This window comes from Canis lupus, chromosome 5 (genome assembly GCF_048164855.1).
Source record: "Canis lupus baileyi chromosome 5, mCanLup2.hap1, whole genome shotgun sequence".
NCBI lineage: Eukaryota > Metazoa > Chordata > Mammalia > Carnivora > Canidae > Canis > Canis lupus.
The window spans coordinates 49,307,920-49,335,677 of NC_132842.1; the positions used below are offsets into that span (position 1 = coordinate 49,307,920).

At 40.9% G+C, this 27,758-nt stretch overlaps 1 protein-coding gene across 6 annotated transcripts in view; it reads left to right on the forward strand.

The window, feature by feature from the left end:
• Positions 1–7,484: 7,484 nt before the first annotated feature.
• Positions 7,485–27,758, forward strand: part of KIF2A (kinesin family member 2A) — a 75,851-nt gene continuing 55,577 nt past the window's right edge. For 4 of the 6 annotated variants that reach the window (XM_072826607.1, XM_072826612.1, XM_072826609.1 and 1 more), the window contains exon 1: positions 10,321–10,525. In XM_072826607.1, the coding sequence (XP_072682708.1) occupies positions 10,462–10,525 (64 nt within the window). In that variant the 5' untranslated portion in view covers positions 10,321–10,461. Of the gene's footprint in view, positions 7,635–10,320; positions 10,526–20,878; positions 20,914–27,758 lie in introns of those variants that run through there. The other 2 variants (XM_072826610.1, XM_072826611.1) reach the window with 2 other exon arrangements.

Consider the following 27,758-nt stretch of genomic DNA (forward strand, 5'->3'; position numbering starts at 1 on the left):
TATCATCTTAGCAATGAGACCACCTTGCCTAAAATAGATTAGCCAGTGTGTGGTGACTTCTTAATTTATCCATTTCCTAGAACATTTCCTAGAATTTACTTCCTTGCATGTTTCCAGGTACAGTGAACCACAAGGAAGATTCTTGAGAGATTTGGAGGGTGGTAGGGAAGCAAGTCTAGGCCTCCAACTTCTCTATTGTCCCCTGGATCCTCCTGTAGCTCCTCTAACTTCTGGTCCAAGCGAGTGTGCTTAGCTCTGTGCTGATGGGCCCCAGGCTCTGCAGGATACCCTCATCACCAAGGTCAGGGACAACAAGGCTGAACCCAGGTTTCTGTCTGTCCTGGTGGAGTTGCATCTCAAGCTTATGGGTCCCAGGCTGCCCTTAATCATCTTTTCCACTTTACATCCATTCTCCCCTCCCAGTATCATCAGACCCAGAGACAAGAGCCTTACAGGGATTGCTCAACTAGCTCCTGCTGTTCTGGGGCAGGAGGGTGGGGGCATGGGCACATAAACATTAAGTAGAGAAGAGGCTGAAAGAGGTCCTTAGCATCAGAGGGGGCCAAGGTGATTCTGAGAAGTACCATGGGAAAACCTCACTCACCATCTACAAGGCAGAAGGCATCACCTTGGCAAAGTCCAGCCGTGGTGGACAGGACCAGACAGAGCCAAAGGAAGACCGGTTACAAGGGCAATGCTACTTTCCCTCTTAGTGATCTCCAAACCAGTGAATTAAAAGAAAGAAGGGAGGAAGAGTGAAAGAGCTGACTCTGAAGATCCTTGGACCCTGGGTCAAGCCATAGGTGATGGAAAAGTAAGGATGTAATTAGATTTTTAAGTGGACTCACTGACTTTTTAGTAACCAAAAGGGTCCAACAAGTTGTGGGATCTCCTTGACACATCACGAAGAACCTACCTAGTAAGGGAGAGCTGATATAGCATAGTTGAGGACAAAGGAGGGAGAAAAATAAAATTTAATGTTTGTACTCCATCGAGTTTATCCTATTCAATAAATTGGTGTTCAAGTGGCCCTCTTCCCTGGGGTTGACGGTCCTGATATTCCCAATGAGTTCTATGGCCCAGTAAAGGAAAGAATGCATTGTAATCCTGTATGAGAAGAGAAGAGGACTAAGGGCAGAACCCAGGCAGAGCATTAAAGGGTCAAGAATGGGAAAAAGAGCCAGTAAAGAAGACTGACCAACCAGAAGAGGCAAGACAATGAAGGGCCTCAAGAAAGAATCAGTTCCATAGTAATTTATGCTGCATAAACTTGAGTGATCCCAAGCCCTACCAGCCTATGGATGCAAATCTGAGCACACTAATTTCCAAACTTCACAGGCTCTACCTCTCATCTGTATAATTGCTTGTCACCCTTTTCCTCTGAAGGCTTCTTTTCTATAAGCTCTTCGAGAGAATGTTGTTTCTTTACTACCTCTCAATTCCCCAATACTCCAAAGTACCAAATCCTGAATGAGCTAAAAGGACTGCGTTTTGCTTATTTAGGTGTGTGGTGAAGCCATATTGTCTTCTCTACCAAAATGAGGACTATGACAGTAGAGACTGCTAGGTGAACTTCTGTATCCTTTTGTTCATTTGCTATCCCAGGCCACCAAGCACAAAATAGAATATAAAAAACCATAACCTAGTTTTCCTTGGAGCTAGATATGACAATGTGGTGATATTCTAGTAATACGCTGGGAGCAGAAGTAGTGCATACAACTACTAGGATATTTCTTTTTTCTTCTTTCCCGTCTTTCAGCTGGTGGGTATGCTGAAAATCATGCTGCAGCAGCCTTCACGGATCACAGGTGAACTTGGGAATGAGAAGGCCCCAGGGATTGATACTGAGACGTACCTCCCAGTGAGACCTTTAATGAAGGCTGCTGAGAGTGATGTCAGTCGGCAGCTCACCGCTCTTAAACCCCTCAGCTAAAGAGAGCCACCTTGTTCAAGTTCACGGCCATTCCAGGGTGGTTCACATTCAGTGGCATATCACTGTGGGAGTATAAAGACCTGGCTATTTTTGTCTAACTCAAGAAAGCTCTGAGGGATTGGCCACAGCTATCATTGGGCCTGAATCAGCCTAACCCCTTCTGCTCACTCCTGCTCCCCCTCACGCCAATTAGACATGCTTCTGTGTGGCTACTTCCTGAGGCTGCAGTGTTCTTCACCCACAGAGTCTCAGAGCTGAACTCCTTTGTGTCCTTCTGGATTTTGTTCAGAAGTCACTACCTCCATGAGCCTTGCCCTATATACCCTCCTAGACTATCTGCCCCACCAGCACTCCTGATCCTTGTCATTCTACTCCGTTTCTTTTTCCTATATGCTTATAATTCTCTAATACACTGTATCACTTATTTACCTATTTATGTATTTGTTTATTATGGTTTTCCCCCCTCTCCCTCAGTAGGATGTAAGGTCCCAATAGCATGAGGACACGGATCTTGGTTTTGTGCACTGATACATCCCATGCACCTATAATATTGCCTGCCACATAGCAGGCATTCAGTGAATATTTGTTGAATGTGTGAATCATTCTTAAGGAGAATTTTACAGATATTCAACCTTCAGGACCCTCAATTCCAAAAACAGATTGGAAAGAATTCTTTGGCAGCAGATTCACTAATTATTACATACTCTGTATCATCCAGAAAATATTGGTCATGCATTTTTATGGAGTACTCTAAGTCACTCCTTTTATTTTGTATTTATTTATTTTTAAAGATTTTATTTATTTATTGACAGAGAGAGGGAGAAAAAGCACAAACAGAGGGAGTGGAAGGCAGAGGGCGAGGGAGAAGCAGACTCCCCATGGAGCCGGGAGCCCATGGGGACTCATCCCAGTACTCCAGGATCATGACCTGAGCCCAAGGCAGATGCTTAACTGAGCATCTGCAACTGACTGACCCAGGCGCCCTAAGTCACTCCTTTTATACTTTATATTCATCAATATCTCCTCCCTCCTGACATACACATCTCTAAATATTACAATGCCTATTTCACAGGTAAGGTCTATGATATCTGTTTCCAAGAGAGAGCTATTGAAGAATGAGTTTCCTTAGAATAGAAAACAGAAATCCTCAAGTGTGATGATCCGGGACAACTTGCTGGGTCACATGATAGGGTATGGTTACTTCTAACAGGAACTGTCTGTTCTCAAGTACAATTCATCGCAACTGAGTTGTTGGAAACTTTGTTTTGCTTCATATTACCAGCTTCTGAAAGAAGTCAGTATTTGTGAGGTTTCAGGAAGTTTCCTTTGAAGTCAGCACTCCAGTAAAAACATGAACTAGATCAACTGAGCACCCATGGAGTCAGCCTGCGGATTTATTTCTGTATTCTCAGAGGGCTTTCTTCTCCTGGTCAAGTTCCTGCTTTTTCACCATTTGTCTTCTGAGTGAGAAAAGGTTATTTAAATGTTATCAGTGAAGAAACAAGAATAATCATTCCAAGAAAATCTTGTCATTGAAGTTATATTCTTTGATATACTTCTATAAATTATCAATTATCTTTTCATCCTTTGACTTTGATTTTGCCTGGTTCTTGCTTTCCAAACTACATTTTATAATGATGCCAACATAGACTACTTCTTTCTGTGTGTAATTGTACACCAGAAAAATTCTAACATCTGTTAGTGACAGTCTCCTCCATTCTTAAGAATCAGCAAACTGTCTGTATCACTGTCCTTTATCCTCCACGTTTCATATGTAATCAGTTTCTATTCTTAATGTCTCTTAATCTATTGATCTACTAGACCATACGAGATCTACCATTCATCTAGTATACTAGATGTACAAAATCACAATCTCTGGTGACAGGACCCTAGATCTTGCATAACAATCAGCCATATGAATTTTGTGCCTGATACGACTTGAGGATTACTAGATTATTATGGTATTAACAGGGATCCTCCCAGGCCAAGGAACTTGGAGGACTTAAAGTGATATGTTTCCCTTTCATTTCTTGTTATACTTTTCTGTATTAAAAACATAACATTTATGAGCATTTGTTACATATGTAATAATCTATATCTACTAGAGATTTTTGAAGTTTGGAAGACTGACACATTAAATATTGATTTCCTAGGTCATATCAATGAGGAAGTACATTACCAATTTCATTCATTTAGGAGAAGAAAAGACTATTAAGTCAAAGCCTAGAAAGTTTACAATACATAGTGCAGTTATAAAACTTTCCCTTCCTTTATTCAAGAAATATTTGCTGAACATCTGTGCTTTAGGTACTGTTCTCTGTGCCAAAGATATAGTGAAGAACATTAGATAAAGTTCCTACCCTCAAGGAGCTTACTTCAGATGGCGGAGGTGACAGACAAATAAACAAATAAATAATGGAGCAAAGTAATTCCAGCTGTGGTAAGTATTCAGGTAATGTGATAGTAACATGGGGGTAAGACGAGGTTGAGAAAGGCTTTTTTTCAGGACATGAGTTTTGACTGAGACCTGAAAGATTAGAAGAATCAGTCCATGAAAAGTTGAGTCAGAGCCTTGATTCTGATCTGGGTAAGAGTTTGATATATTTAAGGCACAAATAAAAGCCCAGTGAGGCTGGAGCAGAGGGAGTTAAAGAATGGTCCCAGGAAAGATTGGAGAAGTAGCCATAGCTAGATTATGTACAGCTCTGTAAAGAACTTATATTTTATTCTAGGAAGCTGGTGGTGATATAATATCTTTTGCATTTTAAGCAATCACTTTCATACCCTTTGACCTGATGTTTTCATTTAGAGGAATTTGTCCACAACAAAAAACTTTTACAAAGATGTTCATGACAAGAATTTTATATTGGTAAAATATTGAAGACAACCCAACAGCAATGTGTAAGCAGAAAATGATTTAGAAACATGGAATATTATGTAGCTATTAAAAATTATAAGTGTTTAGTTTGAAACACACTGAAATAGTTATAAGAAATGAATTAAGCCAAAAAAATCTCTTAGCTGAAAACTAAATCTATGATGTAAAAAATGTCTTTAATATTATATTTCCACAGTTGGGGAAATACATTAACTCTGTCCTAGCTATGTTCTAATGGTGGTATATAACATATATTTTCAATTTAAACAAGGTTCCAAACAGCCATCAAAAGTAAGTATGTATATTAACAAAGGTTAGGAAAATAAGACATGCTTGGGGGCTTAATATTTATTGGAAACTTTGCCTTCTATAGAGTTGCTTAAATCATTACCAAAAAAATCAAGTATTATTTTTTAATAAGAAATATTTTAGTAAAAAAAAAAAAAGAAAGAAATATTTTAGTGAGACCAATTCTTTCTAGTTGTGCTTGATTTGGTCTGAATACACTGAGAAAACTAATACTGCTCACAGTTTTAAAAAATACATAATAAGGGGCAGCCCGGGTGGCTCAGCGGTTTAGCGCCGCCTTTGGCCCAGGGTCTGATCCTGGAGACCCGGGATCGAGTCCCACATCAGGCTCCCTGCATGGAGCCTGCTTCTCCCTCTGCCTGTGTCTCTGCCCACCCCCCTCTGTCTCTCATGAATAAATAAATAAAATCTTAAAAAAAATAAAATAAAATAAAAATATGTAATAAGGATGTGTAGCATACCATTAATCATTTTGATTTATATCATCAGTGCCCTGATACATAAGAGTGTATTAAGCTCCTGAATCAATAACAACTATTATAAGGATATATAAATGATTTTTTTAGGAGGAGAGGCAGGGAGGAGCAGAGGGAGAGAATCTAAAGCAGTCTCCATGCCTAGCACAGAGCCTGATGTGGGGCTCGATCTTGCAACCCTGAGATCATGACCCAAGCTGAAATCAAGGCCACTTAACCCACTGAGCCACGCAGGTGCTCCAAGATACATAAATTATTTTTAACTTGGATATTTTACTACAAATGGCGAAAAGACCACTTCCTGTTATTTCTGAGTTCATATTCATCAAATTACTGAAAATCTGGTATAAGGGGAAATCTTATATACTTCTTATATTTGAGAGGGATTGGTCATGTAAATTGAAATTAAAGCAAACATTGTAAGTATAAAGAATAGGAATATCTCAATGTAGACAATAACTGAATGTGACACCATATTATTTGCTATTTCTATACAGATTTAAGTCCAATGTGGACCTTAAAAGTTTTCGTACATTAGCTCTCTATCATTAATCCATTTCAATACACTATCAAAAAGTGTAAGCGAAAGAATTATAAGGAAGAAGGTGGACTAAGAAAATAATCAGTCTATTTAGTACATAATCCCTAAGTGGCCAATGTACAGAAAATATTGAATTATGGGAATTCAGAGAGAATCAATAAATCTCAACCAGTTATACATACAGATTTTAACCAGTTGTACTTATATTTCAGAATTTCCTTTTTTTTTAAAGATTTTATTTATTTATTCATGAGAGATACAGAGAGGCAGAGGGAGAAGCAGGCTCCATGCCTGGAGCCGACACGGGACTCGATCGAGTCGATTCCGGGACTCGATCCCAGGACTCCAGGATCACGCCCTGGGCCAAAGGCAGGCGCTAAATGGCTGAGCCACCCAGGGATCCCCCTATTTCAGAATTTCCTGGTGAGTTTTTAGAAAGTGGGCCACATTAATTGCCCCCTCCATGGATAGAGTTTGTGCTTTTGTATTTCTTCAAAATCTTTCTTAGGTCCTTCTGATGAACATGATTTGGGGAGAATCACCCAGATGGGACAGTCATTATAGATTCAATTGAGAGGAGAAAGCTCCATAAAGAAGAGAGACTTCCACTGCACCATGCCAATGGAAAGGCTTTAAATGAAGAAAAGAGAAGAGCAAGTCATTTACTAGATGAGCAGAAACTCAGGCAGGAATGGGCAAGGTGTTATGGAAGAAAATAGACAAGTCTTAACAAATTTAAAAAAAAGAAGAAAGTAGATCGACCATTCTTCAGAGTTCAAGGCAAATGAAGATGGTAATGTCTACTTAATCAGGTAATTGTGAGGTAATTGTTGACTTTAAAAAAAATACAATTCTGTAGAAGATTGAACCCAGATTTAGCGTTTAGGAAATGAATGAGTGATGGCGAATGAAGGCAGTAAGTATTTAGAGCACTCATTTGAGAATTTGGCAGGGGAGGGAAAGTGAAAAATAGAATGGAATTTAAATAGGAAGTAAAGGATCAAGAGATTTTTTTCCCCCAGGAGAAAATTGCCTGAATATGTTTGTAGGCAGTAGAGAGAAATCCAGTGGAGAAGGAAAGAGTGGATATTTTAGAGCAGGAAAATTGGGATTTGTATCTCCAGATATTTTCAGTATATTTGTGTATGGACTAAAATTAATTACAGTGAAGTTACACCAGTTTAATTAGAGTTTAAATCTGAGTAAATTAAAGGGAAGGGGAATCATAACCAAAAGTTCTAAAAAAAAAAAGTCTCCAAGAAACTTGTGGGCAAAAGTAGTGGACAATACTAAAATCAAAGACAGTTTCTGCCAACCCTACCTATTTTCTCCATTTGATTGTAGATCCACAAACCGTGGGAGTAATTGAGAATAGATGCAAATATTAAATGGAAAATTTCAAGTTAGAAGATGTAGACAAGTACAGAAAATCTGAGCCAAAACTGGAGCCAAGTTGTACCTTTGCTTTTCCACCAGAGCAGCAAGTTAGTGGTTAAGGTAAGTGCTGGCTGCTGCCTCAATCTCACTAGTTTAACCGCCTCTTCCTCAGAATAAAACTCTTAAGATTTCTGTACTAATGACCCCAAAGCAGAGGAATTTAAAAAAGAAATCCAGGCATAATAAGGAGACTGGCTTGGTTGGATTAAAATAATAATGGTTTTTTTAAAAATAGTTTATCAACTCAGGATAGGGTAGGTCAACAGCAACCGCTCTTACTAGGTTATGACTTGGCAGAAATGATTATTGAGCAGAAGTATTCCGTCAGTGAAGGTAGGATGGACTGGAGGTGGTAAAAGAATACACAGATCTGTAAAGCTCTTGCTCTCTTGCCACATGTCAGGTGATGAGGGCCAGAGCCAACGCCAACTGTGTTTAAGTTTATATCACTGGACATAAAATTCTAATGAATGACTTCAGGATTAGAGTCTGGGTTTGTTTTTTATAGGATAGCTTTGCTTTGTTTTTAAACTTGTATTATACTTTTTAAAAATCAAGGCCACTGCCATGTTTTATTATTTCATTTGACCCTCACAAAAATTTTCTGCAGTTGAGAGAACAGAGTTACTTTTCCAGGCTACTCTAAGAGGTAAGAGATTCAGAGCAGTTCAACAAGTTAACTTACTGGACAAACGTCCCTGTCTAGTGTGTGCCTGTCACTCTTCTAGTTAGGCTTATATATTTTTCAAATGCCTGAGTCAGAGTCAGAATTCTTGATCTAGAATGTTGCTGGAAATATAGCCACATTGCATTTATTTATGACTGTTCTTTTGAAGGCTACTTGCACACAAAGCCCAAGACGCAAGTCTTGGTAAATATATATACTAGTATGTACCAAAAAACATACGCCTTTTGGGGATGACCTACAAAGGAAATGTTTTTATATTTGACATGTGGCGTGTCTCATACATTTTTTTATGGAGCAGGATCATATACGTATTTTTAAAATACCTTTGTATACGGATTAAAGGTTTAGACTTCTTAATTACATAACCCACAGGGTACAAGGTGTGTGTGTCAGCAACCATGATAAAACATATTTTATGAAGCAGTTTTAAATTTAAAAGCTGCATAGCTTGATTTCTTTGCATTATGTAAAGCATTTGCAAGCAAATAAAAAGATGCTTTATACGTCAGACAGAGACATCAGAGAATGAGTTCTACTATGCAGAACCCAAAGAGTACAGGTGAAGCTCTTAAGATTACTTAAAAAACAACCAAATCTTGATTTGGTCAAATCTTTTTATGAAACAGAGGTCCTGCGGTGAGATTTATAGGCCTGTCATTTCTGGAATAGAAAAGAGGTTATGGGCTCAGTCCTAGGTGGCTCAGTCCATTGAGCATCTCACTCTTGGTTTTGGCTCAGGTCAGGATCTCTGGGGTTGTGAGATGGAGCCCCAGGTGGGGCTCCCTGCTAGGGGTCAAGCCTACTTAAGATTCTAAGATTCTCTCCCTCCCTCTACCCGCCCCCCGCAAAAAAAAAAAAAAAAAAAAAAAAGTAGACGTTATTTTCAAAGTTTTCTACCCAGCGCTGTTGTTTTTTTTTTTTCTCATAGAAATGATGCTTCCTTTTAAACGGATTTCAGAAACTTCATTCTTTTGATAAGTAGGCCTTCAATGCGTCCAAGTTAGATGAGTCTGAGTCTTTCAATATTTTTCAGGGTCGGCCCGACTTGATTACCTTGGGTTGTGCGCGTGTACGCACATAAGCACGCAACACGCGTGTGTCTAGCTTCCAATGTTTAAATCTGGGTATTTTTACTTATTAACAGGAGGGTTAACAATTCCTCGAGAGAGTGAGGCACGGGAGGCGTGTTTCCCCCGTAACACGTGTGAGCCCCGGCAGGTTCCTGCGCGGAGCGGTGAGGCCTCCACGTTCCACGCCCGCCGGCCTCCTGCTCCTCCGGGGGGCGCGGCCTTGCCTCGCACGTTGATGTGGGCCGAGTCGTCAGGGACGCTGCAGAAGAGGCACGTTCCTCAGCCGGCGCCGTGTCTGCCCTTTGTCCCTGGATCCCGTCAGGGGCTCCGCGGGCCCGAGCACAGGGAGCCCCGAGCCCCGCGAACAGCGGGGGCTGCAGACGGCAGCCGTCGGGGCGCCGCCGCCTCAGGCTAGAAGCGAGGCCCTGAGGCAGCGGGGGGCGGGGGCACCGCCGGGGTGTGACTGCGCCGGCCGCCTGTCCCCGAGACCGAGCCCGAGCCCGAGCCGTCGGCGCCCGGCCCGCAGGCCCCGCAGGCCCCGCACGCCCCCCGGGGAGCCCCCAACCTACAGGGCCGCGGGGCCGCATCATGGAAGCCGCCAGCGCGCGGGTTCCCGCCTCTTCTAGGCCGCGCGCAGAAATCAAACGCGACCCCGGCTCCTTCCGGGCGGCGCCACGCGCGCTCTCCCGGCGCCGCCGAGCGCGGCCGACGCCCGCCCGGGGCCGCGCAGCCGCGCGGGGGGCGCCCAGGGCGCCGGCGGGAGGCGGGCCGAGCAGGAAGGGACGCGGGCGGCGCGCTCTGCGCAGGCGCGCGGCGCCCCGCCCCCCAGCGTCGGCTCCCGGGCGGGCGGCGCGGGCCCTCCCACTCTCCCCGCGCCGCCGGACGGCCCGGCCCTCGCTTCCCCCCGCGCCCCGGCGTGCGCGTCCTCCCGCCGGCCCGCAAGGCCCGGGGCCCCCGCCGGCTGCCCCGCCGCTGCTCCTCGCGGCCCCGGCTCGCGTTCACGCTGTCGCCCGGGCCGGCGCGGCCGCGGCCAACCGCTCCCCCCCCCGCCCCCACCCCGCCCCCTCCCCGCCTTTTCCGCCCTCCGGTCCCCCTCCCCCGGCCTGCCGCCGCCGCTCCAGATGAGGTGATGGCAACGGCCAACTTCGGCAAGATCCAGATCGGGATTTACGTGGAGATCAAGCGGAGCGATGGTGAGCGTCGCCGCCGCCCGCCCGGCCGGGCCCGCAGCCGCGCGTCCGCCGAGGGGACGCGGGCCGGCGCCCCATTGATCGCTCGGCCGGGCTGTGGGGGCGGGAAGGCGGCGGCCGCGGCGCTTTTGTGTGTGGCGCGTGTGGAGCGAGGCCGGCTGGGGGCCGCCCCGGGGGCCGCTGCGGTGCGGGCGGCGCGGGCGGCGGGGAGGGGCGCCGGCGAGGCCCGGGGCGCCCGGGCGGGTGAGGCGCGGGGTCCCGGGCCGCGGCCTCCACCCTCCCGGGCGCCGAGGGCGGCGGGCTTCCTTGGGGAGGGACGCCCGGCCTCGCAGCCTCGCAGCCTCGCAGCCTCGCAGCCTCGCAGCCGCACGTCTGCCCTCCCGGCCGCATCTCTGAGGGGGCGGCGGCGGGGAGAGCGCGGACATCAGTGGGTTCAGGCTTTGCAGAACCGACCGGCGGCCCGGGCGAGGCCGGGGAGGGGCGGGGGGCGGGGGGCGGCCAACCCTGAAACCCCGGAGCTGATCAGGCTGCGTCGCCGGTCGCTTCTCGAGCATGCCTTTCTTTTCTTTTTTCTTTCTTTCTTTCTTTTTTTTTTTTTTTTTTTCTGGTCCCCCTTCCATGGAAGAAGGATGCGGAGAAGGCCGGGCTCTCGGCCTTGACTGTGGGGGCGGGGGGAGCCGCGGGAAGAAGTGCTCGGTAGGCTGCCCCGAGGTGGCGACTGGCGACTGAAGGGGAGGCCGAGGGGTGACCTCGTCCGCGCGAGGCGTCGCTGGGAGGCTGGGGGTGGGCGACCGGATGTTGATGTTTTCACTCCGTGTAGGGAGGTGACCCGGAGAGCAGAGTGAAGGGGTGGGTGGACGTGCGCGCTGAACTCCCAAGGAAAAGGAAGGGCCTGCGGCTAGTGTGTCCCTAGGGTATAGGCTCCTCCTGGGGAAGATGTTTCATGTCACTGGCTTGGGGTGTGGAGTGAGATGCCAGCCAGGCTGGGAAATAATTTATATTGTTGGAGGAGAAAACGCATGGACAGAGAGAAGTGCAGTTTTCTTTCAATTCGAGTACTGAAAGAACGAGAGACAGGTAGTACAGGTGTGCGGTGTGCTCGACTCCATCGCCCTGACACGCACGCACCCACCTTTGTTGATGGCTTGTGATCCTCTAGCCTGGCCAGTGGTGACGTTGCTATCACATCCACACCCTCCTGGTTTCTAAGCAAGTTTGACCAAGTTCTGTGAAGCCGGATTGACTTCTCTGTTATCTGGTCGACCCTCTCTAGGTAATGATGTTTTTTTGAGATAATTGGTGTTAACGACTGGACACATTAACCTGGATGTGAAAAGATAATTTATACTGCTTAGAGCTTTAGAAGTTAGTTACCAGGCACACCAGTGGGAAAGCGAAGTCCCCTCTACTTGGGTTAGGGTTTCTTTTTGTTTTCTCTTCAAATTACTGTCCTTAAGCAGTGCTGTTACTGTCATTTCTTTTTCAGGTGAACTAGGGTTCACTGCATTCCAATAAAAGTGGGATTTGCATATTATTTAAAATCTGGGGTGCAATAAAATTATTAAGTTCTTTACATTCTAAGCCTTTATGAATATAGGTGTTACTACTAAATATATTAGAACCCTATGATACAGCATTTGAAAGCTTTTTTTAAAAAAATATTTTATTTATTTATTCATGAGAGAGAGAGAGAGAGAGAGGCAGAGACATAGGCAGAGGGAGGAGAAGCAGGCTCCATGCAGGATCCTGATGTGGGACTCGATCCCAGAACCCTGGGATGACATCTTGAGCCGAAGCAGATGCTCAACCACTGAGCCACCCAGGCGTCCCTACGGTAGAGACTTTTAATAGTCTTTCAGCCTTTGCCTTTTGCCTTTACCAGAAACCCAAACATACATATATACATAAGAGGTTTATTTTCTTATGTAGGTACATTTCAAAGGTGAATACGTGGGCGGATATATTGTCCATGAAGTTGTAATGGAAATCATTACAACGTGTGTTACCCCAACCTACAGTCATGTACATATTTATGCTCCTTAGATGCATGATTGAATTGGTGGGAGGTAAAAGTAGACAACTTGAAGGGAGTGTTCATTTGCATTGGATAGTGGTGTGCACACTAGAAAACGCTGTCTGGGAGACTCCCCACAAGCTTTTTTTCACTTTAAAGAAGCTGTTTTGTTTCCTCCCACTTCTATACCACATCTGTATCGTATAAAACATTAGTGGTTATTGAAAAAAAAAACAAAAAACAACAAAAAAAAAACCTTTGTAGTTGAATGAGCACTAATGTAATGACTGGGACAATGGAAATCACATGAGTGAAGAAGGGCTGCTCCAGACTGCTGTTGACTGGTGACTTGATGTTCTGCATGCTTCCTAATGGTGATCCTTGACCTTATTCCAGAGCATGCTTCTCCAATCAGTGATGCTCATATATAAATAAAACCTATTCTGAGGGCCAACAGGTAAACTGAAATGAATTTATTCTTATCTTTCAAGGCCCTGCTCAAAAGTAATCCCAATAAGTCTTCACTGATTACTAAAACCAGATGGATAGTCAGCCTCTGAATTCCCAAGTCATTCTGTGTCACTCATGAGGCAGCATATTTCCTGAAGTATTAACAGTTGGGTGTTTTCTTTTAATGTTATGTTTTCAGACTGCACTGGAGAAGAGGGGGTATAAAGAATCCAACTGAAGGATGGCAGGCTACCCACATGCACTTCAAACACAGGGTGCTGAGGATTAAAATACTTACTAATAGCCTCTTCAATTTCCTGAATTTATCGGTGTATCTCTTCCACATGCCTAGCAGAGGTTCTTGCGTATAGTTTTTTAGTGAATCATTCATTACTGGATTTTTGGTTTTTAAACATTAGAGTTAACCATTCTGATGAAATCTTACCTGGAAGGGAAACCCTTCTATCTAGGCTCATCCTGTGCTACCACCTCCTCATTCTGCCCTGCTCCCTTCCGCCCTCCTCCCTTCAGGCCTCTTAGTTCAACATCCCCAGATTGGACTGGAATACAGTGATCTGCTAAAGCTCATCTGACATTTTTGGTTTCTAAAGTTAAAAATGTTAGAGGTTAAATGTATTGAGATTGTTCACTACCACAGGTGATGATGACCTGGTATGAAATTAGACTTGTTTCTGGAAATGGACAGTCATGTATAATTTATTTATTTTGCTTGTGACTTCCTGTCAATTCATTCTGATTCAATTCATTTTTGGAATCCAGTGACTCTAAAACTTGTAGTCTTCCTGTTATGTAGCTAAGTAGTCTTTTTTTTTTTAAGATTTTTATTTATTTGACAGAGAGAAAGCACAAGCAGGGGGACCAGCAGGGAGAGGGAGAAGCAGACTTCTCACTGAGCAGGGAGATGGAATTGAGCAGGGAGGCTGACACGAGGCTCTGATCCCAGGACCCTGAGATCATGACCTGAGCCAAAGGCAGATGCTTAACCAACTGAGCCTCCTAAGCACCCGGTAGCTAGATAGGCTTTATTGGGAAATCTGAAAACTACTGTTAAAACATCTCTTACCTGTTTGACAGTTAATTATCCTTTGGGGACTGGGGGAGGGATGAGAAATGTTTTGAATACTTGAAACCTGCAACTATGATGGGATTGTTCTTTGGGGTCTCTAAGTCACACCATTGATATATGTCATCTGATGAGAAGGATCAACCAGAAAGATCCTTGAAGTTAACCGAGTTCTCATTTTTATAAATATGGAAACAGAATCCCAAGTCATGGTAAGGGACTTGTCTAGATTCATTCAGCTTGTAGTGGTAATCAGGAACCTTTCTTCTATAGCATGGAAACCAGACTGTCAAGAACTGTGGCAGTAAAGGGAGAATTCTATTTAGGAACTGTACACAGCTTTCTACAGCCCAGTAAGGAGGATGCGTAGGAAATTGCTTCTCAGTCATAGGAAAGGCCTTAAAGAGCAGTGTTAAAGCACCCAGTTGGATTAATCTGGTAAAAAGTGATACTGGTACAGTAACTAGAAGGTCATAAGAACAAAAATAATACTATTTCTTAATTAAGTGTTGCTAAAAAGAATGCTTTAATTAAGCATCTGAAATCATGAACTTAAAGATTTCAAAGGGTTTATCCGGAATCTTGGAGTTTAAAGTAGGAAATCTTTAGGAAAGATTTTAAATGGCCTAATTCTCTTACCTATTTTGCCACATTTATTTTTCTGCCAGTTCATCTTTACATGTCATGCAGACTCTCACAAATGGACTGTGAATGTAGGTAATAAAAATGAACGACGTAGCAATATTATAAGGCTCTGTGGAGTGGGTAAGATGGGGGAATTTGTGGTTTAATAATTTCCTTTTACTTGGTAACTAGCATGATAATGGTTCCACGTATGTGTAGTTAGGCCTTCATAGTTTCCTTTTTTAAAAAATCAATTAACATATAGTGTATTATTAGTTTCTGAGGTAGAGTTTAGTGATTCATCAGTTGCTTATAGCACCCAGCGCTCGTTACATCACATGTGCTCTCTAACGTTCATCACACAGTTACCCTATCCCCCCACACTCCAACCCTCTAGCAACCCTCATTTTGTTTCCTATAATTCAGTCTCTTATGGTTTTGCCTCCGTGTCTGGTTTTGTCTTATTTTATTTTACTCTCCCTTCCCCTATGTTTATCTGTTTTGTTTCTTAAATTCCACATATGAGTGACTTATTTCGCTTAGCATAATACCCTTTTGTTCCATCCACCTTATTGCAAATGATAAGATTTCTTTTTTTGTTGTTGTTGGCTGAGTAATATTCCATTGTGTGTGTATATACCACATCTTCTTTTTCCATTCATCTGTGGATGGACATCTGGGTTCTTTCCATAGTTCAGCTGTTGTGGGCATTGCTGTTAGAAACATTGCATGTGCTCCTTCGAATCACTATGTTTGTCTCCTTTGTATAAATACCTAGTAATGCAATTGCTGGGTCATAGGATAGCTTTGTTTTTAACTTTTGAGGAACCCCCATATTGTTTTCCAGAGTGGCTGCTCCACCAGCAGTATAAGAGAGTTCCACTTTCTCTGCATCCTTGCCACAATCTGTTGTTTCCTGAGTTGTAAAATTGAGCCATTTCTGACCCATGTGAAGTGGTATCTCTTTGTGGTTTTGATTTGTATTTCCCTGATGGCAAGTGATGTGGAGCATTTTTTCGTGGAGGCCTTCATTGTTTTCAGTTTATCTAGTTGGATCCTCACAAGAAACTCTATACGATAATAAGCAGGGTGATAGATTCATCATTTTATAAGCAAAGAATCTGAGGTTGGATTATTTGCCAAGATCACATGTTAATTAGGGGCATAACCTCAACCAAACCCTAGGTTCCTTCACTCCTAGTTTTCTCTTTTAAGTGCTGACAGGTTTGTGCATAATAGTATGAAATTGGATACTATGTGTACTTTAGTGTTTTGGGTTTTTTTTTTTTTTTAAGATACAGAAGCCCCTGTAGTAAATTTTTTCTGTTACTACCAAAGAGTCTCAGAAAACCTACAGTTGATGACATTGAATTAAATTTTCCTAATTGGTGAGATGAAATTGAATTCTGACATTAACTATAAGCATGAAGATTCAGCGGTTTAAGTCTTTAAAGCCCTTTTCTGTAGTCACTTGTTGCTTCTAGAATTATAAACAAAGTAACCCAGGAATCTATATTCATTGCCTAGTCCCTTCATTCTTAAGGCAAAAATTACTTAAGGAACTATGGGGAAAGGTTTTGTGTCAACTTGTTTTATGTGTCATGATTTTTTTGAATCTAGAAAATAGCAAAGAGCCGGTTAAGCCTGTGTCTTGTTTAAGTGGAGAAGAGGCTTGAGTGTGGAATGTCTTGGACAGGGTTCCTTGAGAGATCATCCAGACCTATTCTAACCAGTCACAAGATACTTGTCCTTAATATTACATTAATCTTTCACAAAGCTTAATTCTTGGATTCAGCGTCTACTTTCGTTTTAACACTTCTGTCCTGCAACTTAAAATAATCTTTCAAGGTGTTTATTTTTTTTGAGATCATACCTCTGAGTTTAAGAATAGATACAATTTTTAAGCCTTGGATACTACTCATTTTCACTCTTCTGGTCCAGTTGTTGACCAAATATAGGTTAGGTTGTTCTCACACCACATACTATCTCTTTTGATTAAAGTAATAGAAATGGTATTAGAGTGCCTAAGTGAACATAGGCATTAGAACCTAACCATCTTAAACATTTAGGGTCTTGATTACATGTAGTGGATGGATGGATACTGTGCCATGTACTTACATAGAGAGCTAAATAAATTCAGGTTCATGGTTATTGGGATTTGTTTTGTGAAAACTTGCTTGACGTGAAATGAAATAGCCTTTCATTGTTGGTTAACCTTAAGTTAACTTTTTGATACTGTCTCCTATGAGTAGAATGAGTAGGGAGGTGTCCCTTTTTAAAGTTGTGCTTGTAAATCTAGTCTTTGCCTGAGGCTCTTTCATTTTGGTACTACTTATTTTTCTCATCCACTACAGCCAACTTTGCAGGTCAAGTGGGCATTTACTAGAGAGTGAGGATGTTTTGATATATAGAATATAAATGATTATGCCATACCATAAAACCATGTGATCTTCTAGTTTTTTCTTATGGCAGATTTAAATACATTTTTATTAATAGTTTATTATATATCAGGTATTCTGATAGGTGTTGGGGATACGGCACAGTTTCTGACTTCGAAACAATAAATAGACGATTGATGTATAGTGTGATAAATATGATAGAACTATGCTGTTCTGTGTGTGTTCATTATTACTGCTTCCCTTTTTAGGTGTAGGCTCTTAATTTAGACTCTTGAAGTTAGGAGTCTTCTGGAAAATAATATGTCTTATATGCCATTCCTTTCACCTCCTCTGCCCAAGACCAGTATCTGTTATCCCTTATAGTGTGCTTTCTTAGTAAGCCCATATTCATCCGCAGAATTCTTCCTTATACAGTACCACCAGTCCTCGTAGCCCCTGTCACTTTATTGAAATTGTCATTACTTGGTATTACTGGCCTATTTTCTCAAATATCCATCTGAGTTTTAACTTTATGGTCTTTTACCTTTGTTTTTGATATCTAAAGGAATAAGGACTATTCACTTTCACATTTCTAGTGGGGGAGCCAGTGGCATCAGTTTCTCTCTAGATATTGGGGTGCTTCAAAACACAAGGACCAAGGAAGGAGAGCATGAAAACTGACCAGATGCTGTGCTTGTATGTAATTTGGAAACAACCCTTCTCACACATTGTGGCCAAAGGACTGTCAGAATCAGACGCCTCCCTGGGCTATATATTTTACTTACTTTCAAAGACCTATTTCTCCAGGTTTTTATTGGTTTTGATATTAATTTTAACCATGTTTCACTTACATAAAACATTTTTGAAAAGAAAGACAGGATCAGGATGGGACATACTTCTGGTAAAATTTGTGAGATGCCTACACTATACAGAATGACTTTCTGATTATAACTCTTGGTCAGCATCTATCCATTCAGCCTCATCTAGATAGCTTGTATCTTCTGTACTGCCACATGAATTCTGTTCGTTTCTCAAAAATTTCTCAAAAATTGAATCGGAGTGATTATTCTTGATACCTGAAGGGATTTAACATTTGCACCCTTATAAAGTCATTTGCTTCCCTAAATGTGTTAACATTCAGTATCTTGCTTGATTTTCATGACAGTCCTGCAAGGTAGACAGTATTTTATCCATTTTGTTGAAGAGAAACCCTATGCTCAGAGTATATAAATCACTGTGAATTGTTTAAGCCTTCTGAAGGGCAGTTTCACATATTTACATTATATGCATTGGTCAGGACAGTGTGGTAAGTGTATTTTAGTAGTGTGAGATGTAGATAAATTTAGAAATTTAGAGAACACATTGGATAAGTATAATTGTGGAGGTTCTTTTTCTAAACTGGGTAGAGTCTGTTTCACAACCCTGACTACTCATTGGAAACTCCTGTGGGGCTTTGAAGTGAAAAACAACCAAACCCCCTACCCACCACCACCAGTATCTGCATAGATAGAGTCAGTTTGCATAGAGTCTGTTTTAGTTGGTCTGATATGGAGCCTGAGCATTAGTAATTTATTTAAAAAATTTAAGGGATGCCTGAGTGGCTCATTGGGTTAAGCACCTGCCTTCAGCTCAGGCCGTGATCCTGGAGTCCCAGGATCGAGTCCCACGTCGGGCTCCCTGCATGGAGCCTGCTTCTCCCTCTGCCTGTGTCTGCTTCTCTCTCTCTCTCTGTCTCTCAAGAATAAATAAATAGTCTTTAAAAAAAAAAAATTAAAACACTCCCTACATTGATGGAACTAAAATTCACACGTAAATTTTTTATTAATCCAGCTGATTTTAGCGTGCACTCAGGGTTGTGATCTGCTCGTTTAGAAAAAGTAGCATTTCCCAACAGTGATCTGACAAAATTTCATGGAGAGTGAAGTTTTAATGGTGGGAGGAAGTTGACCAGTGGATTGCCTTGCGGGGAATGAGACACTCCAGGCATTTAGTACAACACGTGAGAAGTCCCTGAGCTAAAAATGGAGGGCTGTCAGGTAAAAGGCATTTAAAACAGGTAGAAAGGACCATGATAGAAGAGGAAAATAAGGAAGAAGTAATCTGGGGCACCTTATTAAAGACTTGGAAACAAAGGTAAGGTAAGGCTTCTTGGAATTAATTTCTAGGACACTTGGAAACTACAGTAGGACTTAATCTCCTAAGAGCAGTAATAGGAGTTAGCTAGTGATTAGTGATAGATTAGAGAGAGAATAATACTGAAAATGAGAGCTAGCAAGGATAAGATTGCATCAGTCCAGGAGGGTGAGCAATGATTAAGGAACAGATGAGATCTAGCAGCCTGCAAAAAGAATTGATGTTGTATGGTGGTGTATCACTTGTGCTGAATAAAGAACAGATGTGTTGAAAGGAATGGACTTATTAGCATTTGGAAAGTCTGAGTGTAGGTTATAAAATCTCTTCAGTTCTGTTTAATCAAGCTAATCCTATTCATGAATATTTTGTAGAGGACTGTAGAGCCTGTGTACAGTGTGATATTAAAGAGAGCATCCAACTCGGGCTGTTTATAGTTTCCACCACTAGTATCTTTAAATTAAGTGAGTCTAAGGTATGAGTCACTTCCAATAAATGTTTATATGTAGAGCAAGAATTTATTTAAGCTATAACTAACTGCTTTGCCTACTTAAGAAGACTCAGTTATAGTGTATTAGCCAAAACCCTCTTAGAATTCCTGGAAGGGAATGGGAAGGAAAAACAACACTTAAAGGATCTGGTGTCACCTCTTTAAGGGATGAAGGGTTTTGTTTCTTGAAATACAGCTGCCCTCTTTTACTTTTTCTTTGCTCTTATTTTTGTCCTATTTTTTCTGCCCTAGCTTTCACCTTACCTTTTCATCCTCAAGATTCTGAATGTCATTTTAGCATTTAGGATGTCTTAACTGCTATTTCAATTTGGGATTGAAAAAGAAGTAATTGAGGGGTGAATATAGCACATTGGATTTTTAGGGCAGTGGAATTACTCTCTATGATTCCGTAACAGTAGATACATGTTTTTTTTTTTTTCCTACCCCCCATGTTATACATCAGTTAAAACCCATAGAAGATATGATACCAAGAATGAGCCTACCTATCCATGTAGGTTCGTCAATTGTACAAGTGTACCCAGTGTGGGCTTTTGATGATTAGGAAGGCTCTGAGTATGGCTGGCAACAAAGGGTTTGCTCAGTTTTGCTCTCAGCCTAAAACTCTTCTAAAAAAATAAATTAATTTTAAAAGAGGGGTATGCACACTTTAGGTGTTAGAAGTTAAATCTGCTCTTAAAATAAAGGACCAATTAATGGCAATTTTATTTTAGAATGAGGGTCAACTGTATAGGGTTGCAGTTAAGCTTAACTTTGGCTCTTCGTTTTTTGTTATGCTTAGTCTGCTGGCCAATATGAGAGATTTAGGGTTTGTGGACACAGTTTTTAAAATGAGCTGTAGTGCAGTGAGAGGATTGAGATGTGCTTATCAGCTCATGGACATTTGTATTTATAGTTCAAATGCTGTAACAAATACCCAAGCAGTGTGTCTAGGTGAGCCAGGGTTGAATTGTTTAAACAGACATTTACTTGTTCTAGTTATAAAATAGAGAATTCTTTTGTAAGATAAATACATGAAATCTAATGATGTTTCATCTTATGGAAAGGGAGTAGGGAGTGCAAACAGCATTAAACTTTTTTTGGAGGAGAGGTAGTATTTTTAAGCCTTTAGTTTACTATGGACTAAAAATAAATGGATATAATGATATACCTATATCTGATTTTTTAGGAATGGAGAGCAAATTAGAGACCCTAATTAATGAGGTAAGTCTAAGAATTTAACTGCAGACAACTCTAATGAAATACTGCTATTGGTCCTACTTGGTTGTATTTTTTACATTGAGGAAATTGACTTGTCTAAGGCCATACATAAAATAAGTAGCAAACATATACATAAAATAAGTAGATTAGAGCGTAGATTGCCTCAAAAGTCCTCTACAATAATTCCTTAAGAGCCTTTGGTGTACTATGGATGTTCCAGGCACTGGCAGTCAGATCCTTAATTAAGTAGTGCTTTCATTTTTCTTCCTGTGATATAGATTGCCTTCAGGTATTTTTTTTTTATTAATCCAGCTAGCATCTGGTGCCTGACCATCTGATGCCTTTGAGAAATAGGACTTCTCCGTAGTAAAGACTACTTTGTTAGTTACAGCCGACTAGTAAATAGCTGTGGGATTCGTCGTGAGTGCTCTGTGGCTTTATGGTTTCTTTTGAAAAAGAAATGTTAGTGTTTGCCAGTCTCTCTGCCATTGCACAAGTTTAGGCCGTCCTTGCTGCTTTGACCTTCAAAATTTTAGACAAGGTGATAACGCTTCGTTTGGAAGAATTTATTAGATGAGCAGCTATATTTTCTGGAAAATAAAAGATTATAGCAACTTGTTAGGAGTCCCTTGGCATACGTGATGAGTTTGGGGGCTTCTCTAGATTCAGTCATCTGTACTTTTATAAAAAATTGTTGTTTGCAATTATTTTTTGGAATAATGTATAGGTTGCATTTTTATAATCCACTCCCCCTAATAGCTGATACTGAGAGTTGACTACAGGATGATCCTAAATATCTGTGTATTCTCTCTGTATGTTCTTTAGGATACACCTTTTTTGGAAGGGTACACTTTTATTAAGATTAATATATTGCTTTTAACCTTACATGTTCTTTTGGGTTTCATTAAGAGCCATTCCTTAACTAAATTATTTATTTTTATTTTTTAAAGATTTTCCTTAACTAAATTAAAAGTAAAGAAAATATTTTGTCTTCTTCCTAGCCCTCAGACTTTTCCTTCTGAATCTTCCAGGTGTTCTTTCTCTGTTCATTTTCCAAAAGTTGATGTAGCCTTTCAAACATAGAAATTTGACCCCCTGATCATCTGCTTAAAACTTTTTGTCACATGGTCTCTCTATTGCCCTTTGGCTAAAGCCCCACTCTAACATAGCTTACTCTACACCCTGAGCAATCTGACCATCCTCTCCAGTCTGATTTCTTGCAACTTATTTGAGGCACTCCAGACACATTGAACTCTTAGAACATTCCAGTTCTACCTACCTAATCTACTTACTGCTGTTGCTCCTTTTTGTCTCTATTAAACATTCTACTTTTCTTTGATTCCTAGACTAGGATAGGTCCCCTGCTTTGTGGTTTCCAAGTACCCTCAGTTTATTCATCAAGACACTCATAGGATTGTATTATCTGTTTGGTTTTGGTCAGACTCAAGTTCCATTGTATCCTTGTGCCTAGTATAGGTCCCGTTCATGCTTAGTAAATTACCTATTTTTTGAACCAATGATTTAATAGGTTCTAGCTGTACTGTTCTTTCACTGCTCTATTCAGATTTTCACATTCTGAAAAAATTGATTTGTATTCATCTTCATAGCATCAGGAGATATGTCTTTGCTTTTAATGTACACTTTTAACTTTTTAAATTTAATTACCTGTTTTGAATAGTAATATAGTCCCATGATTAATAATTAAATTCCAAAGGATATGTATTAGAAAGTCTATCATATCCCTGTCCCCTAGCCACCTGAATCTTTTCTCAAGAGATAACCAGTATTTCCAGGTTCTTGTATATGTGTGCAGGGATTTTTTTTCATTTTCTAGCAATGTTTGCATATTTGTACTTATATGTAATATAGGTATTTGTAAATGCATATTTATATATATGTGTGTGTACTTGTAAATATGTATATTTTCTCTACAGTTGGTATGTTGTACATACTGGTGCTCCTTAACATTATTTTCATTTAATAACAATGATATCTTGGGAAGAACCTTTGAGTAAATAAATAATAGTCTCTGTGGCTGCCTATTGGTTAAATATACCACAAATTAGATCGTGCCCAGTCTGTAGCTCTTATACAGCCAATACTGTATTGGTTAATCTTGAACTTTTGTCTTTTTTTGCATACTGATGACTATATCTGTAGGATAAGGTCTTAGAAGTAGAATTGCTGGGTCTTAGAATCGTATTTTTTAAATTTCAATAGATCTTGACAGTTTGCGTCTATAGAGAATATATGTGAATTTACCGTCTTACTTGCACAAGTGCCTCTTGGTTCATTATCCTTGTCCATGCAATGTGCAACATATATTTTTGAGATAGAGTTATAGAGTTCAGACTGTAGAATGTTTTCTTCTGAAGTTAAATGGCCCAGAAAAGATAATGTACTTAATTTATTAAGTGTTTATGAGGTCCAGACATAATGAAAAACATTTAAGTTCTAGTGTTATGATAGCTAGTATAGAAAACAAGATGCCATGTGTTATGTCTGATAATGAGAAGAAAGTGATGTTTTTAATTAGAAGTTTTTGAAAAATACACATTATGGTTTCTAACCTAATAAACTTGAACTGCCTTACCAAATAATAGATTGGGATTTTTTAAAACTCTGAACACAGTTAAATAAATTTGTGCTAATGAAATTACCTCCCTGGATTTTATCAGTTTGTAGTTGGTTAACTCACTTAAGTAGATTGCCTTGTTATTTGGGGCCAGCTCAAGGAACTAAATCTCTTTTTTTTTTTTTTAATTTTTTTTAAAATTTTTATGTATTTATGATAGTCACAGAGAGAGAGAGAGAGGCAGAGACACAGGCAGAGGGAGAAGCAGGCTCCATGAACCGGGAGCCCGATGTGGGATTCGATCCCGGGTCTCCAGGATCGCGCCCTAGGCCAAAGGCAGGCGCCAAACCGCTGCGCCACCCAGGGATCCCAGGAACTAAATCTCTTAAAGACAGTTACATCTCTGTTCTTTTACTGTTCAAAATGCCACTTTTTAACTGGAAGAGTGGTTGGGTGAGATTATGTGTATTGTTTATTTGTTCATTCAACCAATATGTATTGAGTATTTTAGGCAATGTACTAGTTATTGAGTATAAAGCAATGGGAAAAACCCGCAAAAATGTCTCCACATGGAGCTTTCATTCGTACAGAGGACCTGGAAGGTGCCACTTAAAAATTTGTTCTTTTATTAATGGAGACAAATCACATCAGCATGTTTATTGAAGGGAAGAAGCAAGAGGGATGAGAAGAGATTGAAAATAAAGAGCAAGGAAATACCAAGATTTTGGAGAACAGAGATCAGGTGATCCTTAACATGACCATTGAAGGCTTTATGCGATCAGGCTCTTACTTTCTCCTCTGGCACCTTAAATAAATGCTTATCTCCTTGTTCTCATTGTTGAGCCTCATTTTCTTTTAGTGATTTTCCTACCTCAGAGCTTTCACACAAACTCTGCTTCACTTCAGATTTTCTTACTGCCCACTCTGTCTGACCCAACTGTTTCTTTTAGTTCTCAGCTTACGTATTATATCTGCACTTGTCAAAGGGGTCTTTTCTGACTCTCGAATCAAAATTTGATCTCCTTTTATTCTTTCTCAGTGCACTTTACTCTTTCTTTCTTTCTTTCTTTCTTTCTTTCTTTCTTTCTTTCTTTCTTTCTTTCTTTCTTTCTTTCTTTCTTTCTTTTCTTTCTTTCTTGATTTTATTTACTTATTTATGAGAGAGAGGCAGAGACACAGGCAGAGGGAGAAGCAGGCTCCATGCAGGGAGCCTGATGGGGGACTTGATCCCTGGACTCCAGGATCACCCCCTGGGCCAAAGGTAGGCACTAAACCACTGAGCCACCCAGGGATCCCCACCGTTTATATTTTCTTAACCTTTGTCATACTTCGTATGTGTACATTTATTTATTTAAAGCCACAGACGAGGTCTGTGTGGTTCTCTACTATAAACTTAGCATCTTGATGCACCTGGGTAACTCATTCGGTTAAGTGGCTGGCTCTTGATTACAGCTCAGGTCATGATCTCAGGGTCCTAGGATTGAGCCCCTCATCAGGCTCTGTGCTCAGTGGGAAGTCTGTTTCAGGATTCTCTCCCTCTGCCCTTCTCTCTGCCCTCAAATAACTAACTTTTAAAATAAATAAATCTTTTAAAAAAGTAAACTTAGGGGCTCCCTGGGTGGCTCATTGGATTGGCGCTTGCTTTCGGCCCAGGGAGTAATCCTGGAGTCCTGGGGGTCGGGTCCCACATCGGGCTCCCTGAATGGAGGCTGCTTCTCCCTCTGCCTGTATCTCTGTCTCTCTCTCTATGTGTCTCTCATGAATAAATGAATAAAATCTTTTTAAAAAGTTAACTTAGCATCTAATATGGTACGTGGCACATAGCAGGCATTCATTGAGTCTTGACCAAATGGATTACCAACCTAACACCAGCAATGAATAGATTAACTGTGTCATCGCATCCTCAAAAGTTTAGGTTTTAAAAAACCTTTTCCGGGTTTTAAGGGTTAAGAGTGGGGGAAGGACTAAATAGGCAGAACTTAGGAATTTTAGGGATACCCGGGTGGCTCAGCGGTTTAGTGCCGTCTTCGGCCCAGGGCATGATCCTGGAGACCCGGGATCGAGTCCCACATCGGGCTCCCTGCGTGGAGCCTGCTTCTCCCCCTGTCTGTGTCTCTGCCTCTCTGTGTGTGCGTCTCTCATGAATAAATAAATAAAATCTTAAAAAAAAAAAAGAACTTAGGAAATTTAGAGCAGTGAAAATACTGTGTATGTTACTATATATAATACAGGGTACATGTGTGGCGGCAGGGAGTATATGGAAAATATCTTCTGCTTAATTTTGCTGTGTACCTAAGACTGCTCTAAAAAAAAAAATAAGTCTTTAAAAAGAAAAAAAAAATGCTGTATTCTAGGCATATACCCAAGAGAAGTAGAAGCAGCTGTCCATGTGGCAACATGTATACTAATGTTTATAACGTTATTTGTATTAGTCAAAAAAGTGGAGACCCCCAGTGTCCATCAGCTGATGAATAAACTGATTGTAGTTTATTCATGTGATGGGATATTACAATATTGAAAACATGCTTAGTGAAAGTAGTGCAAAAGACCACGTTACCTAAATTCATTTATATGAAACGTGTAGAATAGGCAAATCTCTAGAGACAAAGTAGTGATTGCTTATGTTGGGGAGGAAGATATTGGAGGAAAAGTGATGGCTAAAGAATATGAAGTGTCTTTCTGAGGTGATTAAAATATTGCAAAATTGGTGATTGCAAGTATCTGTGAATATACTATTAAATTTTATACTTTAAATAGGTGAATTGTATATTATTTGAATTCTATCTCAATAAAGTTTTCTTAATATTATTAAAATATTAATATTATCTTTATTAATATATTAATATTATCTTTAAAATCTTTTTATAAAAAGATTTTATTTACTTATTCATAGAGACATAGAGAGAGAGAGGCAGAGATACAGGCAGAGGGAGAAGCAGGCTCCACGCAGGGAGCCTGACGTGGGACTCGATCCTGCGTCTCCAGGATCACACCCCAAGCTGAAGGTGGCGCTAAACCGCTGAACCACCAGGGCTGCCCTCCTTCATTACTTACTTACTTACTTACTTAATTAATTAATTAATTTATTTATTTCGTTCATTACTTTAAAACAGATCCGTGGCATGGTTTTCATTTGACTGAAAACCCTTTCTGTTGTACTAAAACATCTGTGAAAAGAAGAAAAATAAATGCATTAGAAGGGATTGTATTTTAAGATTTATTTATTTGAGAGAGAGAGAGAGACAGTGAGTGCATGCTCATGTGGGAGCACAAGAGGAGGAGGGAAAGAATTTCTCAAGCAGATTCCATCATAGAGCCCAGTGTGATGGGTCTCACAACGCTCAGCCACCCAGGTGCCCTAGAAGGGATTTTTTTTTAAGATTTTATTTATTCATAAGAGACACGATAGAGACAGAGACAAAGACGGAGACACAGGGAGAGGGAGAAGCAGGCTCCATGCAGGGAGCCTGATGTGGCACTTGATCCCGGGTCTTCAGGATCACGCCCTGGGCTGAAGGCGGCGCTAACCCGCTGAGCCACCTGGGCTGCCCGGGATTTTTTTTTTTTTTTTTTTTTTTTTAAACAGAGTGTGAAAAACCCATAAAATGTAATCTCTACATATTGCAGTAAATATGGATGATTGATATCTGAGATTTGCTTCGAAATAATCCATTTTGTGGGAGGAAGGGCAATAGGACTGGCCTTGTATTAAACATTTAGGAAACTGAATGAAAGGCATTTGGTGTTTATAATATATTGTATATGTTTGTAATTTTTCCTAATATTTAAAGTTTTTATGGGACACCTGGGTGGGGTGGCTCAGCAGTTTGGCGCCTGCCTTCAGTCCAGGGAGTGATCCTGGAGTCCGAGGATTGAGTCCCGCATCAGGCTCCCTGCATGGAGCCTGCTTCTCCCTCTGTGTCTCTGCCTCTCTCTCTGTGTCTCTCATGAATAAATAAAGTCTTTTAAAAAAAAGAAATTAAAAAAAATAAAGTTTTTAAAATAAAAATACTTTTTAAATGTTTCTTGAGACTTTATCTTTCTCTTGAGTCTCAGGTCTTCCATTTAGGTACTTCCACATGGATTACCTGCCCATATTTCAAATGAAACTCATAAAAAATGGAATCTATTGCCTTTTATCTCTATATTTTTTCTTTTCTTAAAAAAGATTTTATTTATTCATTCATGAGAGACACACACACAGAGGCAGAGACACAGGCAGAGGGAGCAGCAGGCTCCATGTAGGGAGCCTGACATGGGCCTCCATCCCAGG